This window comes from Gobio gobio, assembly GCF_949357685.1.
Source record: "Gobio gobio genome assembly, chromosome: 6".
In the NCBI taxonomy this organism is placed as follows: Eukaryota; Metazoa; Chordata; class Actinopteri; order Cypriniformes; family Gobionidae; genus Gobio; species Gobio gobio.
Window position 1 is genome coordinate 47886907 of NC_137102.1, and position 25456 is coordinate 47912362.

The 25456-nt window shown below is 36.9% G+C and overlaps 2 protein-coding genes across 3 annotated transcripts in view; one reads left to right on the forward strand and one right to left on the reverse strand.

Annotated features, from left to right (window-relative positions):
* Positions 1–6291, forward strand: part of yeats2 (YEATS domain containing 2) — a 48112-nt gene extending 41821 nt beyond the window's left edge. The window contains exons 27-31 of one of the 2 annotated variants that reach the window (XM_079818952.1): positions 3504–3742; positions 3833–3907; positions 4090–4163; positions 4789–4866; positions 4979–6287. In XM_079818952.1, coding sequence (XP_079675078.1) covers positions 3504–3742; positions 3833–3907; positions 4090–4163; positions 4789–4866; positions 4979–5021 — 509 coding nt within the window. In that variant the 3' untranslated portion in view covers positions 5022–6287. Of the gene's footprint in view, positions 1–3503; positions 3743–3832; positions 3908–4089; positions 4164–4788; positions 4867–4978 lie in introns of both variants that reach the window. The other variant, XM_079818951.1, reaches the window with a different exon arrangement.
* Positions 6292–8408: 2117 nt separating this feature from the next.
* Positions 8409–22645, reverse strand: map6d1 (MAP6 domain containing 1). Its single transcript, XM_079818953.1, has 3 exons — positions 21095–22645; positions 18027–18249; positions 8409–9391 (listed from the first exon to the last, which is right to left on the reverse strand). The coding sequence occupies exons 1-3, from the start codon at positions 21553–21555 to the stop codon at positions 9320–9322; spliced, it is 756 nt and encodes a 251-aa protein (XP_079675079.1). The 5' UTR covers positions 21556–22645; the 3' UTR covers positions 8409–9319.
* Between the last annotated feature and the right edge of the window lie 2811 nt (positions 22646–25456).

Consider the following 25456-nt stretch of genomic DNA (forward strand, 5'->3'; position numbering starts at 1 on the left):
GATGCACGACGCGCGCGCTGCACATTTCACGGAGGACAACACAAACTTCCACAAACTTCGCGAGTTCAATACAGGATATGCACAACGGCTTGTCCTGAAAGCTGGATTTACAAACAGAAGCTGTTCACGGGCCACAACCTGTAAGTCTGATTTATTTTTCATCGATGTGTTTTCCTGTAATAGGTTGTAGCAAGGAAGTAAACAGATGACAACGCTGTTCTGCAAACCAGTCTGTTAAATGCTCATTCATACTTAACGTTATCCGACGAACACCTAACGTTACAAACATTAACGTTAAAATCTCAACAGCGAACCTGGCATTAGTGTAAATTATTCTTTGATTAGAGCTTTTATGTATTGTTTATCTACAGGCTTGCTAAACATGGTTCTGTGTGTGATTTGGCTAACTTACTAAAGTCAGTGCTTAGTATTCGTTTTGGGTTAACGTTAGTTCTTGCGACAGATATTTGGCTATAATCGTTCTAAAAATACAAAAGTTAAAGTGCCATTCAGTAGCAATCATTATAGATCCGCAGTCTTTACTCTCGAGGACTGAGCAGGTTCTGCTCGATCATCTTCACTCAAATGTTCTGGGTCTGATTCGAGCTCATATGGTTTTATTGACGCCGTTGTTTCTAATACTGAACAGCCTCCGGTAAGGGGCGTGACGTTTCCGACGTGCACTGCGGTTAGCGAATCAGAACACACTGGGCCAGCTAACCAATCTGAGCCCACTGCGTATTTTTGAGGGACTGGCTTCATACAACCCGGAAAGCATCAGACCGTTTTACAAGGAGGGACAGAGCAGTGTAGAATAAAGGTCAAATATATGACAAATAAGGCAATTTTTTTTAAAACGAAGCATGAACACATGTTACAGTGCACCCCACAAACACAGCCAAGCCTTCAAAAGAATGTGTTTTACCACCCCTTTAACTAATGCTGAACAGCTGTTGTTCATGGTTAGTTCGTTAACTAATGCATTAACTAATGTTAACTAATACAACCTTATTGTAAAGTGTTACCAATTCATTTGATAACTTTCTCCCCCAAGGTTCTATGGATATCGCGATATATCGATATCGTGATTTTTTTTGGCCACAATAACCGTGGTGTGAAAAATCTGATATTGTGACAGCCCTAGTTTACAGTTTACAGTTTAACAGTTTACAGTTTACAGTTTAACCAGGGGCGTAATAATTATAATTATTGATATAATTTTCAGGGGTGGTCAAGTAAGACCCAGTGATTTTCATCGGAGTGGGGAAAAAAAATCCTCCTTCAAATCTAGAGAAAATCACTTGCATCTAACTGTGATCATGTATAGCCTGCGTGGAATACTTTAAAACTGATGTGATTTAATGGAAAATAGATTTCATGTAACTGCATCTCAACAAACACTAGTTAAACACTGGATAATCCTATGTAGTTTGCATACTTTAGTCAAGGAGTCTCCAACACAAATGGGATCCATCCATACCAGTAGAGCTCCTTGAGTAGTCTATAGCCGATCAAATAACTTACAATTGTCAGTAAACATCACAAAATGTGTGCAAGTTTTTTTTTTTTTTTTAGTTATTAAACATGCAACAGCATGCTCGTTTATATTTTCATTACAAAGTACAAATGCGAATGTCTGCACATTTATTTGTGCTATCACAGGATATGAGCATGTATAACCATGGAAAACATATTTGTTCATTTTGTTGCACTAAACCTTAAGGGTTTTTTTCCTATTCCACTGTGCTACTTTTCCATTGTTTTTGTATGTAAACATGCGCTTGATGGAAGTGTTTGACCATTACACTCATGTCTCGATCTGCGGGGTTTTGTTTATGCTCGTAAAGTTGCTTCGCCAAGCTCGCTCTAGTAGTGTTGCCATGTCCACTTGTTATAGGCATCTTTGGGCTTGTTATTTCTTCAATATTGAGGTGAAGTGACAACTTAGTTCAGCTGGAGTGTGTACATGGCCTTTGTGCCAGTGTCATAGTTATTTTAACGGAGAAAAGTTATTCCCATAATTTGTGCAAAGCATCATGGGGCATAGGAAAAAGGTGGATAGTAAAGCTCATGTTGGCCAAACTTTTATGCAGCATTTCATGCACTTTTTGCATGAACTGCTATAAATTGCTATAAAATGATGCTGATTCCAAGGAAAGTGTTGATTATAAATATATTTTATTTAGTACTGAAAATTATTTACATCTAGCAGACTATTTCCCCCAATTTTTATTTTTGTTATGTGTATTTTTTTTGTTGCTAATAAGAGTGTTGAGTCAATAGCTTAGCTATGTTCTGAATCTGACTTCATACTCGACCATGAGGTATAATGCACCTCACAAGTGCTGTTTGTTTGAGCCGAGTGACCACTAATGGAGATGTTGTACAAAGTCCATAAAGAGTGTTTTTAAATTAGTCACTAATGAGGTTTATTTTCAGTTAGCATGCTTCCTTAGACAATATCCTGTGTAGACGGTAGATGGTGAGGATACTCGCTAAAAGTCTTGTTTGTTGTACATAAATGAAGACAGAAGAAGGCAGGAAAAAAGTACTTTCTTAGGTTGCATTTTTTAAGTTGTTGTATAGAGTAAAACATACACAAACTATTAATAATAATAAATCATTATTATTAGGCACTTTATAAGCTATTAATAATAATTAATTATAATAAGTAGGCACTGTATAACTAATAATAATAATAACAATAACAATACATTTGTTACAAAATCAAGGTTATATACAAAGTATTATTATTAATTCATCTTACTAATAATATATGAATTCAAATAATTATTAGGGCAAAATACTTATTATTATTATTATTGATAAAAAAATAGTATTATTGTTGTTAATAATAATAATAATAATAAATAAATAATTGAGGCACTTTATAAACTATTATTTTTATTATTAGTAGTAATAATAATGATAATGAATTATTTATAATAAATATTAGCCACTGTATATAAACTAATAATGATAATAATAATAAATTCATACAATAAATATTAGGTAATAATATACAAACTATTGATTTGTAATAATTATTAGGAAAAATACAAATGATGATTATTGATAAAAAATAATATTATTAATAATAAAAATAATAATAATAAATAATGTTTATTTATTATTTTTAGTAGTAATAATAATAATAACAAATATAATAATTAATTAATTATAATAAATATTAAGCAAGCACATAAACTAATAATAATACATTCGTACAATACATATTAGGTTATATACAAACTATTATCATTAATCATTATTATAATATATTAATTAATTATAATAATTATTAGGTAAAATACAAACAATTATTATTGATAAAAATAATAGTATTGTTAGTAATAAAAATAATAATAATGTTTGCAACTGAGCCATAGTGTAGATCAAGCGTATTGTTTTTGGTGTGTTTGTGTAGCTCTACGAGCTACTTGTGAGGAGTTGTCTGGTGTTTTACACTGACACTTGTCTGTGTGTGTGTGTGTGCTTGTTAGAGTGCAGTTCGACTCTGACGGGCTGTGAGGAGTTGTCTCAACGTCTGGAGCAACTTCAGAGGATTCTAAAGGCGGAGCCTGACGAGGAAGATGATGAGCCTCTTGACATCATCAGTGTGAAAGACATAGACGCTGCCAAGGTCAAAGTCAAACTGGAACAGGAAGAGGCCGAACAGGAACCCAAGTTTTTCTTGGGGCGCTGCCCATCAACCCAGTTAATCAGAGACACAGCGGAGCAGGTGAGTGAGATTGACATTTTCTTTGTGCCAGCCTACCTGCATCCAGACTGTCTGCTGTGTCATACATGTAATGATATGTGTGTGTGTTAGATCGGCGTCACTCTGCAGCAGGCGGAGGTGGAGAAGAACGTTTTTGCACCTGTCGTGGAGACCATGATTTTTAAGGTAAATAGTCTGAGATTGAGTAATGTTTTATTTTATGGTAGAAACTTTACACTATTCTGTTTTTGTAAAAATGTTTTTTTTTTCTCATTCTGCTTTTGTTTGACTTTCTTTCTAATTTTATTTCTCTGAGAACAGAAAATGTTTCCTGGTGAGGATAATGCATTTTTAACATCTCTCCATAGGCTGTGGAGCAGTTTGCCAGTGAAATCCTCAGGGAGTCTTTGGCCAATGCCCACGGGAAATCCCAGCAAAACAGGTCAGTGTGTCCGCCCGTATGCCAGGACAGATGGGGAAACCAGCAGGATTCAGAGTAAAAGTAGTTTCAAACTGTTCTTTTCAGATAGAGCTTGTAGCATTATTTCTTGGTCAATTTTGATGAACTCTGAGCATTGAACTTCATCTAATGTGATTCTATCTTGATTGTGGGAGGAAGTGCTTTATGATAATGTGTGATTATCAGAGCCCTGAGAATAGCTCGTGAAAATCTGATTTATTTGAGTTGTAGAGCAGCAAAGCCCAGCCCTGAGAGACCGAAGAGATTGGCTCAGTGCTGCTCTACTTACTCAGCACATCTGCTTTCATTGACATGCCTCACACACACATACACACACACACACACACACACACACACACACACACTGATTGAGCAGAATATTTCATCAGGCTTTTATACAATCTTTTGTAACTGCCTTTTATGATGATGATCAGTCAAGCAGGATCTGGTCGATGTCTCGTACATTAACAGAAAGCAGCAGTTTGACAAGACCTCTCATTTAATGCTCAAAGGTCAATAACCCATTATACCAAGATAGCAAATGTACCGTGATATTTCTCTCTCTCTTTCCCATCCTTGTTTCATCCCTTTCTTCTTGTCTCCACAGAACTCCGAGAGAGATATCGGCTATGGACATGCATCAGGCCATTAGCTCTATTCCCACCTGTGATTTTCTGACTAATAGGTAATTTTGCTCTCATTTTAGACTTTTTTTCTCAACTGTTCCCACGGTCTTGAACAAGCTGAAAAGTTTTTTTTATTTTTTTAATCCTCTGCATAATCTCGGTCTCTGATAGGTACATGGGCATCATGGTGAAGGATGAAAGCCACGCTGACTGACTTCACCCCTTGGCATCTGACCACAGACCGAAAGGTGGACTGTCACACACTAACTCCTTCCCCTCACGTTGTTTAAAAAGTGAGAATGTGCAAGGGCTGACCAATCACAGGCGCAAATGTCCTCTGACTTGCCCGTGTCATAATGCAAGTCAGCCGGCGTTATATAAGGGTACTGAGCTCAAGGGAAAGTAACGTATCCACCAAATGGATAGTAACGTTATCTTGACACGCTGCCTGAACAGCATTTGTTTCGTATGGCTACATCACTCTATTTATTCGTTTTTCACGCTTCCTTCATGAATTCTGTGATATTTATGAACTATGGTCCAATAAATTAATGTAACCGTCAGTACAATAACTACAGTACAGTGTTGTCTCTTCAGAAAAGAGCTGGTACAGTAGACCACAGATCTATTAACCGCTCATCCATTATTCTACTTTTAATGAGACCCTCAATCTCTGCAAATGAAACTCATGATCACGTGACCCTGATCTGCCGTTGACACAGAACTGTTTAGTCTTAAAGGAATAGTTCACCCATTTTTTCCTGGAATGATTTACTCATCCTCATGTTGCTCCAAATCCGTAACAACATGAGTAAATAATGACAGAATTTTCAGTTTTGAGTGTTTCTTTAAGCAGAAATACAGACATTAAATGAGCCATTGTTGAACAATACATGTCGAGCAGGATATATCTAGAGAAGGTAATTACTTTTTTTGTGCAGCTTGTGTAAAATCCTCCCCATTCATTTTCTTTTTTATTGGGTCTTAAATGATTTTCTCATGTCCTTGTCAAGTTGCACCTCTTTACTAGCTTCACACTAGGGCAAAGAATGTGTAAGAAAAGTCTTAATCATGTTGTATTCATATGAATATTTTTCGTAAAACTAGGATTTATGAAGGATTGAACTTCAGTGGAACGTATTTTTTTTGTATTGTTCCTGTCATTTGGGGGCATTGAGGAAAATGTGCAGATAAACGGGAGGCATTTGAGTATTTGCTAAAACAAACACTGTTGTGTCCTCTGGTTTGGTGGGGTGTTTTGTTTTGTCATACAACTAGCATCGGTTTCTCTGTGTGTGCTTGTTTTAAACAAATCAAGACATTTTTTGGTGTTTGTGTCGATGGGAAAGAATGTATTTCTGTGTTTATTCAGTGTTAAAGTCAGTCACGATATAAAGTAACCGAACTCCTGGATGTTTTTCCTTCACATTGTGCATCAGAAAATGACTATTCTTGTATTAAAAAATAAGATGGATCCGTCTGTCCTGATTTGTTCTATTCTTTTTCCAACTACCAGTACAAATTAAATGTCACAGCAAAACAGTAACAGGATGAACTTTAGAGGGATGTGTGTGTAAGCATATGTACCCACTTTTTCAAGTTTTCTTCAGAAAATGTAAAAATCGCACTTTTGCATTTTGTCACACTTTAGTTTAAGGTCTAACCCTCACTATTAACAACGACTTTTGCCTCTAACTTAATTTTTTTTTTATGTTTTTATGAACAAAATAATGTTTTTATGAACCGATATCGATTCTTAAATCCCAAGAATCGATTAGTCTACTCTATCCTCCAGTTTTCAGTTTATGAATAAATTTAACTTTGTAGAGCCCCTCCCATCCAATAAATTGCAAAAATCTTTGTGGTTTGTTAACTTTTGATATGAAACAAAATCTCAGATTTCAAATTATGTCGATTTTATTACGGAATTTAAAAAATAAATATCGTTTTGGCGCTGTTCAATGTGGCGTGACAGATCGCTGTAGCGACAGCACTGAGCGCACGTCAACGGATCATCTCCGCTTTCAGGGGAAGTTGCTAAAGGCAGATCGAGTTGTTGCTTAAAGTTGCTAATTGACGTTGTGACGTCATTGCGCTATGACGTCATTATGTAATCACAAGGCAAAACTACACCATTATGTAACGCGTAGATATTATTTAAAATGCTAATTTAGATTTGTTTGTAAAATAAATTAAAGCAATGTGTTAGTTAATATGTACGGATCGAGCCCCACACATGAAGTGCAAGGGGAAAAAAAGTAAATTGTGTGCAAAATTTTCAAATTTGTTCCCTCGATTTGCTAAACCGTCCACATGATTTACTCATTTGTTCCCTCGATTTATAAATCGTGTGCACGATTTAGCCTACTAGTTTTTTTCCTGTATGTCATATGCAGGGCTCCGTAAATATGCTACCTAAATGATCTTCCGGTTTTTACAGCGATTTCCACATTTCCACAGCGATCTTAAGGAATTATGAATGAACCGCTTGGCCTATTGAGCTAGCTTGTACGTGTGTTGTTTGGATTAGAGTCACTTTCCAGATTTTGACGATTTTTATGACTTCCACATTTAAATGTTATATTTCAAAAAACAAATTGGAGTAGAATGATTATTTAATTGTAAAGTTGGTATTTTTTTTTTAAAACATCCTTGAGTGTAATATTATATTTAAATCAGTTAGTTTTAACCTTCATTATTATAGTAGGCTGATGTAGTTCCAACTGACACCCATGTATAGTTTACAGCATTAGTTGAGGATTTTTTTCTCCACAAGAAAATTTGTCATGTACTGTATCTGATATATATATCCACAATAATCGATATTGAATCGAATTGCAACCTTGTGAATGAAAATGTAATCGAATCGTGAAATTTGGTATGGTAGTGGTTATGTTTAGGTACAGGATTAAGGGATGTAGAATATGGTCATGCAGAATAAGGCATTAATATGTGTACTTATAAAAAGCCAATATCCCTAGTCAAGTCAACTTTATTTATATAGCGCTTTTAACAATGTAGATTGTTTCAAAGCAGCTTTACAGTGTTAAACAGGAAAATAATGCAGCATAATTTTATTCAGCTGTATAGCCATTCTGGAAAAAACGCTGATGTCATCATTTCAATTATCATACAGTGACAGTGTGGGCTTTAGATCAATAATTAGATCAGTAATTTAGTTTAAATGGTTAATTTAGTTTATTAATTAGATTTATTTCGATGTTTAGTTGAAAAATTTAGTGTCCCCAACTGAGCACGCCAAGCCAGAGGCCTAGTAATATGCATGCTAACAAGCAACTAGTTAATAGTGAGAAATGCACCCAAAACTAAAGTGTTACTGTTTTTTGTGCTGTTTTAGAGAGTTTAGATCTACAATAGACATGAAAATACTTATGTCCAGGACTAAAATATTGAATTGGCTCTAAATCGCCCTTTATCAATGCAATTTCTGTAAATAAAATATAAAGACATGGAAATGTATCTTGTAAATAGTCACGCTTCGCACTTTTCATTTGCTCTGAATTGCACTTTATAGAGCAAGTTCTATAATATGATTTTTGAAGTCTTTATCAATCTAAAGCAAAAGGTGTAGAAACCCTGTATCATTATTATTGCAGTTTTATTTGCATAAAAATGTTAATTACAAGAACATGTGAGGTGTTTTTAAATCATAAATATTTGTAATATGTGAATCAGCCAAATAATATGAACGCAAATGTTAAGAATGTCATTTTTATTTAAACAGTTTTGTCTTAGTTTCCATTTTTATCTCTAAACCAAATTTACACAAAAAAAAAACTTGGACAGCCCAAAAATCAGTGAAATATTCTTAATGTGTTACAGTCTTTAGGTGGGTTTCATAAAGGGCTAGTGAGTCTGGAGCAATACAGTACCAGGCGTCCTCAGGCAGACATTAACAGATCCAACATCATCACTATATACAAAATAACGCTGTTAACAAGGCTTGTACAGGATACACACGCACACACACACAGTTACCAGATTACATTGTTTATTTAAAACATTTCTAAATGTGCATATTCAATTGATTCATAAAACTATTACGAAACATGCAGATATTCATTCAGCAGGGACGGGGTGAGCTCAGCAGAATTTGAGGCCTGAAAACTTTCTCAGTCACACACACACACTTTATCTCTCTTTCTCTAAAACATGTGTCTTACAAACATATCCTTCCGATAGATGGTTGACATTTGAAGCATACATTCTCTTGCATAGATTTTACATTGTGTAAATTTCCAGCAAAATTCCTCTGGTTCTGTAATTTCCTCAGTGGAATGATTTAGAGAATCCTGTTTTACTGATTTTGCTCTTCACAAGCTCTTGCATTGAAACAGTCTCTATTCATCCTCAGGCGTTTTCTTCCTCTGATTATCCTAGTCTCTCAAAATTTCCTAACATTCAGGTGTCTCTTTAGACATTCCTTTTTCCGAATGGTCTTCTCTTCTAGTGAAAGGCTGAATCAGACGTGAATGTGGGGAGCTTCATGGATCATATGTTGAAGATCCTGGATTTGCTTTGAAAGACGGCAGATGGATTTGGTGACAGTTTAGTCTTCGGCTCCTGTCACACATAAAAACATTTTTGTTAAAATCAATGACTTTTGTCAGAATCTCAGTCAATAATGTTTTTTTGAGAATACACATGAAAATGCCCTATCCAAACTTAAAAGGCTGTAATTCAAGAATGCCTTGGAATATAGACCTATATAGAGTTTGGTCTTGTTTTAAAGAAGACACTCGGCAGATTATTGTTGAAGTGAAAGCAATTAAGTGAAAGTATGAAAAAGCTATGGAAGTCTAAATTTACTGTAAATAAAAAAATACTGTACTAAATATTTTTTATTTTATATAAAATATATATTTTACAAAAATGTTTTAATCTAAAATTACTATAAAATCAAAGCCATATGTCTAACCAAGTTGTGTTCCAAATTTGAAGTTGATATCACAAAAATGAAAGTTCCCATGAGATTTTGTGTAGGTGCTTTACCAAAAATAGCCACCGGGTGTCATCCAAATTCCATTGATTGTTGTTTTTAATGCATTTTCCTGTGAAATATGGAACTTTGAGACTCAGACCTTTCCGACGATATGCGTTTTGTCAAGATTAGAAAATATTTTGATTATAAAGTAGTTAAAATAAATATTGTAATATGAAACATGACACTGCCCACTAGGGGAGGAGCCCGCTAGAAGATTTTAAAGTACTGTTTCCATGGTAACGTAACGTTAAATTTCAAAACAGATTGCACCGGATTATTTTTGAGTTCGTAAGCTTTCGAATGATACCTAATTTATGATAATTACTAAAATATATGATATGAAAAAAAGGCGATCAAGAAAAAAAAAGAGTGCCAGTTAAGGGGTTAAAACTCATCTTTGATCACCAAAATTACATATTTTAAAAAGGGTTTTTCTCTTGTGGAAAAAAATTCTTCATGCCTTAAAATAGCTTGAATGTAACTCTACACCCTTGTGGATTCATGCATATGCAAATTAGCCCCGCCTCCACTCAATCACACCAGCTCAGGGATCCACTCGGTCAACTTTACTAAAGTCAACGCACAATGGCAAGAGAAATACTGATTTAATTCCGCCATATATGTTTAAAGAAGAAGAAGAAGTGGAAGAGTGAATTATACAGGCACATCTAAAAGTCTGAATGTTTTATGTATCGCTCTCTATAACATCGGACACATAACGGTAATTAATATGATTAGCCTTTTGCTTGACTACGTTATCAAACAGTTAATAATGTGTTGCTAATATTACACACAGCATGTTCCCATTCGCCATCTCAGAGTCAGACAGCTGCCTTCTAAAAATCAGCATCCGTAGAAACACTTAGAAAGTCAGTGAAGAAAGACATATAGTTCATCATAACATTGTAATATAAATAATATACATAATTCACCTGCTATATTGCTGAACTTTAATTTGCTGCTTTGATAAGTAACTCTCCTCGGGCCAAGGCTGAATTTACATTTAACAATGTTCATCTAAAATGTAAGAAGTTGAAAAAGAACCATCAGGTCATGGAGTCCTCCCCTCCTCTTCTGCGGCACAAGGTGTTGTGGGACATATTAGCCCAAAATGCATGCACTATTAAGTACTATGATTTGGGATGTGCTTGTCCAAGTGACACATTATAGTATAAAATCTCCCTCCACCCTGCCGCCATCTATTTTTTGTTCTTCGCTTGTTCTCTCTCTCTCTCTCTCTCTGGCTAGATGATATCTAAGAAGAGTTTGCTATAAGAGAAGCCAAGCAGTGGGGTGAAAATTAGATTTATCATCTACTAAATCTTTTTCACACACACTCTCACACTGTTTAGTGTTTCTAGAATAAGAACTCGACACCCTCAGCCACACAGACTCGCTAAAAGCAGCAGACACTGTTAACTCAGGTCTTCAGAATGGCACCCTCCCGACTAATGCTGGAAATGCTTTATGAATTAATAATGCTGCATTCAAGCTATTTCATAATTATTGTAAATAAAGCTCTGTATGCTTAAGCCTAGACTTCAAACGTAAAATCATTATTTCCGAAATGACTAGAGGGTATTGCTTGTTTTGAAAGACTTTTGCACAGTACAATGCCCTACAGTTCAAAGGTTTTGGGACAAGAAATTAATACTTTATTCAGAAAAGACATTAAACTGATCAAACGTGACCTTTATAAAGACATTTAAAATGTTTCAAAAGATTGCTATTTCTAATAAAAAGTATATATTCAAAGAATCCTAAAAAAAAAAAAAGGATCATGGTTTCAACAAAAATATTAACCAGCACATTATAATAATAAAAGTTTCTTGAGCAGCAAATCAGCATATTAGAATGATTTCTGAAGGATCATGTGACACTGAAGACTGGAGTAATGATGCTGAAAATTCAGCTTTGCCATCACAGAAATAAAATATAATTATTTTAATATATAGTATGCTGTATACAGTACAGTAATATTCCATTTTGAACACGGCCTTGTTCTCTGTCTGTCATATGACATAGGCTGCTGACCTTCAGGGACAGAGTGCTGACGTATGGGACCGATGTCAACTTAAAAGCTTATATAATCTGTTTAAACTGTCATTTAAGGTTACATTTCAACTTATGAAACCCTGGGATTTATTCACTGTGAAATCTGTGCAGGTTTGATCTCTATAAGAGTGTTTACAGTGTTGCTCCTGGAACCCTGCACATTTTGAATCGTTTTATCTAACAAAGCTGATCCAGCTCAACAGTCTATCAGCAGAGTGATCCATGACCTCATTTAGGGAACGTTTTCCTGACGGTGATGTACTAAAAACTGAAAACGATCCCCGTTCACACAGATCCACAAAAATGATTAAAAAACGCTGTATTATTCATTCCAGGCCAGTAGATGGCGATCTCACTTTGTAAAGAAACACTACACGCCTATGTAATACCATAGACTGTAAAAAAATATGGACGTAGTGTCCGTGACGTCACCCATAGGATTCTGATGAGCCGTTCTGAAGCGCAATGGTGGCCGTTGCCATCTTGGCAGCGTGTCATCGCGCGTCACTCCCGGATAACAGAAAATGGGCAAAAAGGCGGGACGTGGGCGGAGCTTAAGTGACGCGATGACTAACAGACAGCAGATAAATGGCTATCCACCAGTCACTCGAAGTGGCCACGCCCTTAATTATGCAGAACTTTAAGGCTTTATATAATGTAAACGAATGAGCTATAAAAAAATTCACAGTTGTCATGAAGGGCAAAATGAGCCGTATAGACCAAAAGCACAATTTGTACCAGGCTGTAAACATGTTTTATTCTGCTCTAAAGTTGACCATTTTAACATGGGGCTCAATGAGATTCTGCTCACTTCTGGATCCTGTCCCTAGCGGCCAGTCGATGAATTGCAGCTTCAGAATTGCGATGGGTTGCCGCTTGTGTAATACGCATGCGCATGACGTCACTTTTCACAAATGTGCGTTTTTGTAGTTTACACAGACACAATAACAGTGTTGTTTTCAAAAACGTTTACACAACAATGATGTACTATAAAGTGAAACATTTTTCGCTTTGCTTTTTTCGCATGCAGACGACAACATTATCATAACTATCCCCGATGAAACGGATCCACGAAAACAATTAGATATGCTGTATTACGCTGGCAGGCCAGTAGATGGCGATCTCACTTTGTAAAGAAAAACGACATACCTGAACATGTAATGCGCATGTGCATGACGTCACTGTTTTCACAAATTTGCGTTACAATTTTTTAGAGTGTAATTTTAAGTAAGAATTTTAAGTAATCACCATAAACTAGGTATCATTTGAAAGCATAAATTCTCAAAAATCATCCTGTTTTCCAATCAGACATCGCCTTACCCTGGGAACAGTACTTTAAAACGTGGGCAGTTTGATGATTTGAAACATTTGACCAAATTTTACTGCACTATTTTATGTATAAATCCTCTAACACTGACTAAATAAATAGCCTATTATTGAAAAGATCTAAGACTCAAGGGTCCATATGTGACCAGGTTTTTGCGATAGAAGTGATATTGTGACATAAATGTATTAATTTGTGACAAATTATTGCAACACTTTACAATACAGATGCACTAATATGCATTAATTCATGCTTAACTAATGCAAAGATACTCACGAGTTAATGTATGACTCATGAAGAACTAACCCATTTATTAATGATTACTATATCAGCAACTAATGAACATTATAATTGTTACTAATTGTTAAGTAATGTCATTGTGGTTATGGCTTTTGAATTCATTTTGAATTAGTTAATAGTCATGTGCCTCAACAAATAAAGTCATAGCATAATGAAACCTTTGCAAATCGTTAGCTAATGATTAATTAAAGCAGACAACTGGAAATGGAAATGCATGGCTTTGACCCATTGTGGTAATTAACATATGAATTTACATTATTAGTTAATATAATATGTTATTACACTCTAAAAAATGCTGGGTTAAAAATAACCCAAGTTGGGTTGAAAATGGACTAACCCAGCGATTGGGTTGTTTTAACCCAGCAATTGGGTTGTTTTAAGCAAACATTTAACCCAACCGCTGGGTTAAAACAACCCAATTGCTGGGTTAGTCCATTTTCAACCCAGCATTTTTTAGAGTGTATAGACTTTTCACAAATGTGTGTTTATGTATTTTACACAGAGACTATAACAGTAAAAAGTTCAAAATTCTAGTTGAAAATGGTATCGCGTAAATGGCGTCTGAAAAACATGATTACAACTTTTTCATCTCACAGTTACGACTTTTTATCTCGCAATTCTGATTTTATAATTCGCAATTTTTATTTGATATCTCACAAACAATTCAGAATTGCGAGATATAAACTGGGAGTTTTGACTGTTTTCTTACAATACGGACTACCGGCACATCCGGGAACTTAACTGTCAATTTCGTCACTGCCCCTTTTTAGGGGAAAATAAACTAGACTTCAATACAAAATAGTGGCGCAAAATAACGTCCGTACACAGCCGGCAGGGCTTGAATAACTTAAGAAATTAAAAATAACTAAGATAACTAATATCTAAGATTAAACATGTAAAGTAATTATATGTCCACCCTGCCTGCCATAGAGCGTGAAAGATACATCCACAAACTTAATTTGGTCAATTTAAAAAACAAAAAAAAATTATTTTAAATTTCCCTTCATTCTCCCACAGTCAAATTGGTCATACAACTTGCCTGACTTAGCTTCCGATAGCATCATCTGTACTTCATGACTCAAAAACTAAGTAAAATCATTCACTGGCTTCCCTGGTGACTCGATGAGGTACGAGTAAATGTCAGGGTAAGACACCTCTGGCCACTGGGTGGGGTTGTTACGCCAATTTGACGGTGGGAAAATTAAGGGACATGTTTTTAAATTTACCAAATTAAGTGTGTGGATGTATCTTTCACGCTCTATGGCAGGCAGGGTGGACATATAATTACTTGACATGTTTAATCTTAGGGATTTCTTAAGCTATTCAAGCCTGCCGGCTGTGTACGGAAGTTATTTTGCGCCGCTATTTGGTTTTGAAGTCTATGGCCCTGTCCCAAATGGCACCCTAAACCCTCACGGTCTTCCTCTGAGTCCACACTTTCATGACGTAATGCCGCTTTGACGGCCGGGAAAAAGTCTGCTGTGTAACCCGCACAAGTGCGCATCGAGGGCTCATATCGACCTCAAAGGGGGGCGCTCGCGAGCACCCTTCTGAGACCTAAAATGACAAATGGGACACCCTACGGTCTCGTGGACTTAACAGACACGCGCACGCAGCGGCCATTGTCCACAAGACCGAAAGTGCACATGAAGTGTGCCACTTGGGACAGAGCCTATGTGAAGTCTAGTTTATTTTCCCCTAAAAAGGGGCGGTGACAAAATTGACAGTTATGTTCCCGGATGTGCCTGTAGTCCGTATTGCGAGTTAATGTCCTGCTATTCTGACATTTCTCTCAGAACTAAGATATAAACACAATTGCGGGACAAAAAGTCGGAATTGTGAGATAAAAAGTCTAAATTACCTTTTATTTATTTTTATTCTGTGGAGGAAATAAACTTCCATAATAAACTGATGGTCTTACAGGAAAAAAATAATGAAAGATTACCACTTAAAGAATTAAGAATGATCATCTGGTTTTGTCTCTCAAATAAGTGAACGGTCAGTCTGCCTTTTACAATTAAATTAGATGCATCATCTGGAGGGAGATTGGGAGGGCAGGACGAGCTGTGCGCGAGTTAAACCCTTGGGACGGCTCAAATAATGCCAGCTGGCTCAGTCACGCAACTCTCCAGTGTACTAGACTCTATTAGTACGGTTACACACACACATAACCCACAAAATGTAAGCATATCAGCCTCACGGACATACAAATGAAAAAAAAAAAACTATAAAAAATAATATAGTACATGTAACGGTCCCACTGATATGATTTGAAAGCGAGCACATATCTACTACATCGCAATCGCATGTGTTAATATCTCTCATAAAGATCCAACTACAACCATAGAGGGATATCAGACTTGTACAGCCATCATAAAAAACATCAGACTAAGTGGATCTATATGACAACTTGACAAATGGAGCAGTGCAGAGGTTATGAAGGGAAAAGTTACAACTCAATAACAGAGTAATTTAAACCAGGAGCACAAACGCTTCACCCACCACAAATTCTCATAGATCTGCCTGAGACTCCTGGCATTGTGTTTCTTTCCTCACCGGTCATGCATGAGGTATGACAGCATGCGTGGGTTACCCAGAGAGTAATTAGGACTAAATGAACCCTAATTAGTGCATACTTTACTGGACAGTGAGCAGGGTTAAAGACCTCTGCTTTACTGACGGATGTGCAAAAGCTTCAGCAGTTTCACAGTGAGTTTGGATCACTATTGACAGGTAGCGCTCAGACTAGATTCACATAACGGGACACTGGAGCGGGTCACTGATTACATAACCCTAATGAATCAGCGCTAGTCGATACAAAGAACACGACATAGCCCCAAAGACTGTGACCTAAAACTCTCATTTGTCCCAGAAAGGGATCAGTGTTAAATAACCAATGTTATTTAATTGCACGTTAAGCTTGATTTCACAGATGAACCTAAAAGGTTATGCAAATCAATATCTCTGCTTACATCATTCTGGGTTATATACAATTTGAACTCTGGCAGTGCTGATGATTACCACGGAAAGTCATTTTGACTTGTCAAAATGTTATGGTAACAAACAACGTCGGTAATGGCAAGTTCAAACATGAATAATTCATGCAAATGCTTTCACAACTATAAAATGTGCATATTTCTGCTAATTTTGTCCTGTAGGCTTACATTTAATTAATTCCTGTGATGCAAAGCTGCATGTTCAGCATCATTACTCCAATCTTCAGTGTCACATGATCCTTCGGAAATCATTCTAATATGATGATTTGGTGCTCAAGAAACTTTTCTTATTATTATCAATGTTGAAAACCCTTGTGCTGCTTCATATTTTTGTGGAAAGAGATGAAATTTTCTCAGGATTCTTTAATAAATAGAAAGTTCAAAACAACATTTATTTAAAAAAAAAATTGTTGGAGTCTATTCTGTCACTTGTGACCAGGCCGTAACCATGTCTTCGACATTGGGGGGACCAACGTTTTTTTTTTTTGCATGGGGTGGGGGTTATTGGCCTTATTGGTTTAAAGGAACTAAATTATTAAAAAGGCTTTTCAAGAAATAAAGAAATAAGAACAGTAAAAATTTGAGTTCTATTGTAGTAATCTATTAACAAAAAATTTATTTTTTGTTAAATATGCACACATTCACACTTATTTTTGTCTGCCTAAAATGTAAAAATGCAAAACGTTTCTTGTCACATCAAATTCAGTTATGATTTACATAAATAATGTCATATTTTCAATTCAAAATGGTGAAATTTCAGTAAAAAATGTAAAGTAGTTTGCATCACTTGATATTACTGTTGGTCCCTGAACATTTTTATCAAATGTTTAGGTACTCTTACGATGCACTCTTTCACTGCCAGAACTAAAGTGTTGCGTTGGAATTCGCACTAACAGTAAGCCCCGCCTTCTTTGATTTGATTGGCCATCTCACTCATTCTGACAGTGACGAGCGTTGTTAGACCTCTGAGGAAGACCAACCTAAAATATGTACCATTTTACTTTTGTCATCCTAGCAACAAACAGAGTATGTGTTGTAATGGATTATAGCAGAGCAGCGTCAAGAATATCAAATATTTGGGGGGGCAATTTGGCCACCATTTCTTATTATTCGGGGGACTAGTCTATGGTGTCTATGGCCCTGACTTGTGATCAAATTGAATGAGTGTACTTGCTGAATAAAAGTATTAATTTATTTAAAATATATATGTAAATATAACACACACACACACACACACACACACACACACACACACACACACACACACACACACACACACACACACACACACACACACACACACACACACACACACACACACAAGAAAGACATTTCTTTTCATGTTGATTCCTCTTATGGAAGTTATTTTTTAAAGTCTAAACTTGATCTGCTGATTATATTAAAGCATCCAGTTCATTCTCATTCTGCTGAGCATGGTTTGAAAGTTTGCACATTGTTGATGTTTCTGTCACATCAGCGCTCTGTCAGATTTCAACTCCTCTTCTCCCCACGTCTCCTGTGATCTGTCGTCACACTCACCTCTGGTTTCATGCTGAGCTCTGTCCTGTGTGTGTGTGCTCTCTCTGACAGACCGTGAGTGCTGGTCTCCTGTGCGCCGTCCATGTGTCTGTGTGTGTCCGTGCTGAAGGCGGCCTGGTAGCTGGTCTCCGGCGGGGGCTCGCCAGCACCCGTACCCAAGAACATGGGCCGTTTGTGGGAGGGCTTTGGTGGCCGGGCTCCAGACCAAGGCTGGTACTCCTGTCTGATTCCAGAGAAAGATAAAATGCATCAGACAGAGACAGAGAAAGACAGACAGGCAAAAACAGAGAGGGAGCCCTGAGGAGCTGCGGAGAAGAGCAGAGGATGTCTGGCTAAGTTAAAGTCAGGCTGCTTCAAAAAGAGAGCAACAGGTGCCCACAATCAGTGTTGGGGATAACGCATTACAAGTAATCAGATTACTTTTTAACAAAAGTAACTAACGCATTACAAGTAATCAGATTACTTTTTTAAAGTAACTAATAAAGTAACACATTACTTTTACATTTACAACAAAATATCTGAGTTACCTTTTCAAATAAGTAACGCAAGCCCCCCTAGTGTCTGACATCTCTTCTGTCCACATGTTGAGAGGAATCAGGAGTAAGTGCAGAGGTGTTGTGTGCGCTGTGTAAATGACAGTTGTGGTTCTTGTAGTACTGAAAAATTCAGTATTCCTCAAAATGAATTCCTCAGTATTCCTCAAAATGAATAAAAACAGTGAAATGCAAACTCGAAAATTAAGCAAACCTACAATAATTAAATGTGCTAAAACAAATATACTTTATGTATTTAATCTCTATTTATTAAGCAATGTCTTTGCTGCTGACGTTCGATGAACCACTTCAACCCTACTAATAAGAAAAATGACTTTAGATAAACATCACATTCGTTTCTTTTTTTTTATTAATTTTTTTATTGTTGAAGTAAAGGCCCAGGGGGGTAATCCAGAAAGCAGGTTATGTGACATACTTGGATATGTTTAAGAGTAAGTAAGCGGATAACCTCAACTTTCGGTTCCAAAAACGGGGGTAACTTTCAGGGTATGTAAGTAACCATAGCAACTCACTCTCTGAACATAACCAGGGTTAGTTTGCTTAAGAGGTATTCAGATGCGTAGTATATAATTAATATAGTTATATTAATCAAACTAAATGTTATATAGTTACAGTTGTGTTATATACAATATTATCAATTTATTCTAAAGCACTATTATAACAAGGTAATGTTTAGATGTTAATTCAATTCAAATATATGTATTATTTATTTTATTGTCATCTCACACATGGATCTGCATTCAATTAATTAGCATCAATAAAACAATATAATCCTAATTCTCAGTGAATAAAGATTACTTATTACAAAAAGATTGAAAAAAATTATTGCACAACCACCAAATAGGTGGCGATGTGCACTAAGTAGGCTGTTATGTAAATCGCCATTAAACAAAAGAAAAAGAAAGAAGTAGAATGCCGCGCTTTTTCTTAGCGTCTGTTTCTTTTTCCATGGTGAATCATCGATTCGTTTACTTGTTGATAATATCTTGCGTGTTCATACTCTGAGTTGTCTGAACTTACTCCCGGACTCGTTTTTGGAACCAGAATACCTCCAGTAAGAAAGGTTTGGGTTAATCAACCGAGAGTTCAAGGTATATGTGACGGTAAGTTAACCTTGCTTTCTGGAATACGTTACCTACCAGGTATACTTCATTTGCCACGCTCCATTTTGCGCACGAGCCTTTCAAAGTATACGGAAAGATGCGTTCTAAAGATTTGCGCACTATCTAGTGGATTTTGTTTTCAAGCGCTCAAGTCACAAAAATAGTGCTGCACGCCGAGGTCCGCGGAATCTCCTGATCACGAAAATATAGTATAGCCTACTATGGCCTTGAGTGTGTTGAATGGCAGCACAGCATAAAGGTTTGTTTGAGCTGCACCCTCTATTGGCGTGAATTTGCATTTCCTTCAGCCTGAGGCTTATTCATTTCACTTTTGGTGAGAACCTTTACATTTGCCAAAAATAGAACCTATTAAAAATAACTTTTTGTTATTAAAAGCAATAAGCAAGCAAGCCCAGCCCAGATGAGTTACGTATAACCTAACACATAACTTTACATGCGTAACACAATGAGTTACTTTTTAGAGAGTAACGCAATATTGTAATTCATTACTTTAAAAAGTAACTTTTTCTCCAACACTGGAGATTTACTTCAGCATAACCTGTATAAAAAAAGATTCTCACGATCCGTATCTCTACATTCCTATTCAGAAATTATTCAGAAAAAAATAAAATCTGCAGAATCTCAGAAAGGTTTGGGTGAATAATGACTGAAGTAAAGGTTTCATATGATCATCACAGCACATTCACAGATCGCATCCTTTAGAAACCAAAGGCTGATGAACACAGTGGACTGTTCATAATTCATAACTCTCCATTTATGTAATTATTTTTGTTTCATTCCGGTCTTTCATGAGTCGTCAGATGAAATATGCATGACAGTGACCACACTGTCTGAAAATCACTGCAATGCACAACCATTACAACCACATCAGCCCGTTACAACCCCACAGGAAACTATCTTCAAAGATAGGACACTTTTCTCTGCACAATATTGACAGGAACAGATAAATGAGTGAAAGCTATCCGGCAAATATATTCCCCGTAAATTGATTGTTGTACACTATAGTGTTTTTATATTAATATATAAAAATTAACCACTGCTTTAGATTCTAGTGTACATTCACATTTTATCTGTCATACAAAAAAAAAATAAACAAAAAAATAGTTAGTGTTATTACATTTTTATTTGAGTGTAGTAGTCTATTTGGTACGTAAAAATGTCCATATATGATTATGGATTTTTGTCTTTGATTTTTTTTTTACTCGCTAGGCTAAAATAAAATTCATACAAGTTGTATCTTTACTCGCTATAAGTAGTAAAATCCCACAACCTTTGGTGGATCAGTAAAATCTATTTACTCATAATTATGATAACTAACTGTTGAGAAGTGTGATTCTGTAGCGTTCGATGAGAGGTGCTGAAGAACAGCTCCCATGAGCATCAGCAGTACCTGTAAGAGCTGATCTGATCTCCTCTCTGCCTGCCCGCGCGCGGCTGACTCGTGCCGTTAGAGTAACCGTTCACCGGGCTGTCTGTTAAAGTGCCCCCTTTCCCATCGTTACTAATCCAGGGAAAGTTATCCTTCTTCGGGATGGGCCAGGGTTTGTAATCCTGTTTATACTGGGTGACGCTCTGGAAAGGCACACCCGGGGGATGGTAGTCCTCGCGGGGTTTATAACTCGTCTCGGTCCGTCCCCGGTGTGGCCGCCGGACTCCAGCTGCGTGATCCGGCGTTACGAAGTCGACGCTCGGTGCTTGTTCCGTGGAAACGAGTTTGGTGACGGATCGCACCTCCTGCTCCGCGACGTCCGAGTAGTTCTGAATCGTTAGCGGAACCGACAAATCCGATTTATCGAACTGGTTCCAGAAGCGAGCCAAGCAACAGACTCTGCTGATGCACGGCCAAGCCATTGCTATTAAATAAACCAAACCCAAAAAAAGCAAAATAAAAAGAAAGAAAACACAGTAAAAAATGCGATGAAGTGCTCGATTACATGAAGGAATGTGAGCGCGTATCCGTTCCTCGAGAACTGCGCGAGACTGCTCGGTGTCGGGACACTGTCATTGCACATTCATCTCACGTGATTTGCAGTTGATGCAGAAAAAATAATAATCCATAAAGATCAGAGCCGGTGACCCGTGCGCACCTCACCGCTGTTTTCCCTGACAGAGCTCAACTTAATGCCCTAAAACCCTCTTTTAATCAAAACCTATAGTGCGTTTCCTACCTAGACAGCTTTTCTGGGCATCATCGGCGCGTGCAGACAGCAACTGATGTCCAAAAATGTCGTCTACAAGAACTAAAAGTATTGTACTGCCTTTTTTCTATATGTATACAAAGATCAGGCAAAACATTATGACCTAATATTGTGTTGGTCCTCCTTTTGCTGCAAAAACTGCCCTGACCCATCGAGGCATGGACTCCAATAGACCCCTGAAGGTGTGCTGTGGTATTTGGCACCAATGTGTTATCATCAGATCCTCTGAGTCCTGTAAATTGGATTGGACTTGTTTGTTCTGCACAATTGGATTGAGATCTGGGGAATTTGGAGGCCAAGTCAACACCTCAAACTTCTTGTTGTGCTCCTCAAACCATTCCTGAACCATTTTTGCTTTGTGGCAGGGCACATTATCCTGCTGAAAGAGACCACAGCCACCAGGGAATACCGTTTAAGGGTGTAGATGGTCTGCAACAATGCTTAGGTAGGTGTCAAAGTAACATCCACATGGATGGCAGGACCCAAGGTTTCCCAGCAGAACATTGCCCGAAACCTCACACTGCCTCTGCCCGATTGCCTTTTTCCCACCTTCTTCCATTGCTCCGTGGTCCAGTTCTGATGCTCACGTACCCACTGTTGCCGCTTTCGGAGGTGGAAAGGGGTCAGCATGGGCACCCTGACTGGTCTGCGACTATGCAGCCCCATACGCAGCAAACTACGATGCACTGTGTGTTCTGACACCTTTCTATCAGAACCAGCATTAATTTCTTGAGCTATTTCAGCTACAACTCGTCTGTTTGATCAGACCGCACAGGCCAGCCTTTGCTCCCCACGTGCATCAATGCGCCTTGGCCGTCCATGACCCTGTCCCCAATTCACCAGTATTCCTTCCTTGGACCACTTTTAATAGATACTGACCACTGCAGACCGGGAACACCCCACAAGAGCTGCAGTTTTGGAGATGCTCTGACCCAGTCGTCTAGCCATCACAATTTGCTCCAATCCTTACGCTTGCCCATTTTTCCTGCTTCTAACACATCAACTTTGAGGACAAAATGTTCACTTGCTGCCTAATATATCCCACCCACTAAAAGCTGCCATGATGAAGAGATAATCAGTTCACTTGTCATAATGTTACGCCTGATCGGTGTATACCATGGTAACCTAGGCCTAGGCTATGTAGGCTTAAATATGTAGTCAACATGAAATTCTTGACGACTTTGACATTCCATTATAGGCCTAATATGCACATCTAAAACTATTTCAAAACAGCATTTACTAATTCTTTTACAGTTACAGTTTTTCTTCACAAGGTGTACATTTTCAAAACTCTTAGTAGGGGTTTGTTGTAACACTTTTTGTTTGAGCATCAGTAACTCAGTGGTTGTTTGTGCTATAGGTCTCAAATATTGATACATTGTAGCCACATTTGTGTGCTACAAATATGAATCACCTGGGCGTGAACACAATCACCGATTATGTGAGTTCATGCATGTCAAACATCAAGAGAGTTGTGTTGTTACAATCTACCCCACCACTGGGGTGAGTTGTAACACTAGCCGGGGATAGATGTAACACTGAGAGGTCATTTGCTGAAATAACACACTCACTATCCAAGTTTTGCATAAACACCATTGAACAACAAAGTTTTGAACAATTTAAACTGACAAAAGAACAAAATAATTGTTGCGTGTGATTGTGTGAGTGTATTCCTGTCACATAAGGGTTCAGTCACTATAGATCCACCTATTTTTATGTGAATTTTGAGATATTGCATAAACGCTGGATGGAAAGATGCGCATAAATTCTAATAATGTGCACAAAAAACTTGAGTTCAATTGAGGCATATCATTTTTATCTGGTAAGAACACATGCACATAAACTATGATGGAAACACATTTACTGAATAAATCCCTCGATACGTATTACAAAAACTCACGTGACTTTGCCTCAACAGAGGATGTGATTAATAACTGGACTCATTAGAATGGGTTGCAACATTTTTAATAAACTGTTACAACTATCCCCACCTCTAACAGCCATAACTGTTTTAGCGTGTGGGTTTGAAGCATTCAGGTGCTGGTCATATAATTAGAATATCATCAAAAAGTTGATTTATTTCACTAATTCCATTCAAAAAGTGAAACTTGTATATTATATTCATTCATTACACACAGACTGATATATTTCAAATGTTTATTTCATTTAAATTTTATGATTATAACTGACAACTAAGAAAAATCCCAAATTCAGTATCTCCGAAAATTAGAATATTACTTAAAGGGTTACTTCACTCAAAAAAGAAAATTCTGTCATTAATTACTTACCCTCATGTCGTTCGACACCCGTCAGACCTCCGTTCATCTTCGGAACACAAATGAAGATATTTTAGTTGAAATCTGATGGCTCTGAAAGGCCTCCATTGGCACAATGCATGTTCACTCTCAAGACCCTTAAAAGGTACTAAAGACGTCGTTACAAAGTCCATCTCACTACAGTGGTTCGACAATAACTTTATGAATCGGCGAGAATAGCTTTTGTGCGCAAAAAAACCCTAAATAACGACTTATATAGTGATGACGATTTATGAGTTATGAATCAGTGAGTCGATTCAGCAGTTTGGCGGTTTGACACACGATCCGAATCATGATTCGACTCACTGATTCATAACGCTTCGAAGCTTCATGATGCCGTGTTTTGAAATCGTCATCACTATACAAGTCGTTATTTAGGGTTTTTTTGCGCACAAAAACTATTCTCGTCACTCCATAAAGTTATTGTCGAACCACTGTAGTGAGATGGACTTTATAATATAATATATTTTATAATAAACTTTATAATATAATATACAAGTTTCACTTTTTTAATGGAATTAGTGAAATAAATCAACTTTTTGATGATATTCAAAAATATTCAAACTTTTTGATGATATTCGCCTGTGAGCTTTTCTGACCTGTCAAACTTACAGTGTTACATCTAACCCTGTTACAACACTCCCCTACGAAAAACCAAACTTATCACACTTGCAACATTAGTCATTCTTTCAAAACCTGATCCCATGCTTTCATCACAGTTATACACATTTTCAGTCCACATATTCATTGTTTAAAATTATAATATGTAATGAGAAAATTTGGTTTAATCACTGAAACACAACAGTATGATCTTCTTTCAATTTAGTACTTTTAATAATCAGTTCATTTAATAGCAAACAATGCAAGATACACGTTTCATTTCACCCTTGTTACCGAATTAATTACAGTAATACAGGCTACAGATGACACTAAATATACTTACATTACCTAACTTATGCAATTGAATCCATATTGTTTGTAATAGTATTTATCAAAAGGTGTGATTAAGTTCTGAAACGGCCATGAGGTTCTGTGCTAGAACAGTTTGCTGCCAAAGCCAATCCAGTAAATGTTCTCACTGTACCCTATGGCTGATTCTATACAGTAGCTGATCTTTATAAGGGTGAGTTACAGTAATGTGGCAGTCTCTAGGTAATCTGTTTACAGTATCAAATGCATACATACTGTAATGTAAAATGCTGTATTTGATGCCAAATTCTTCAAAGTCTCCCTTCTTCT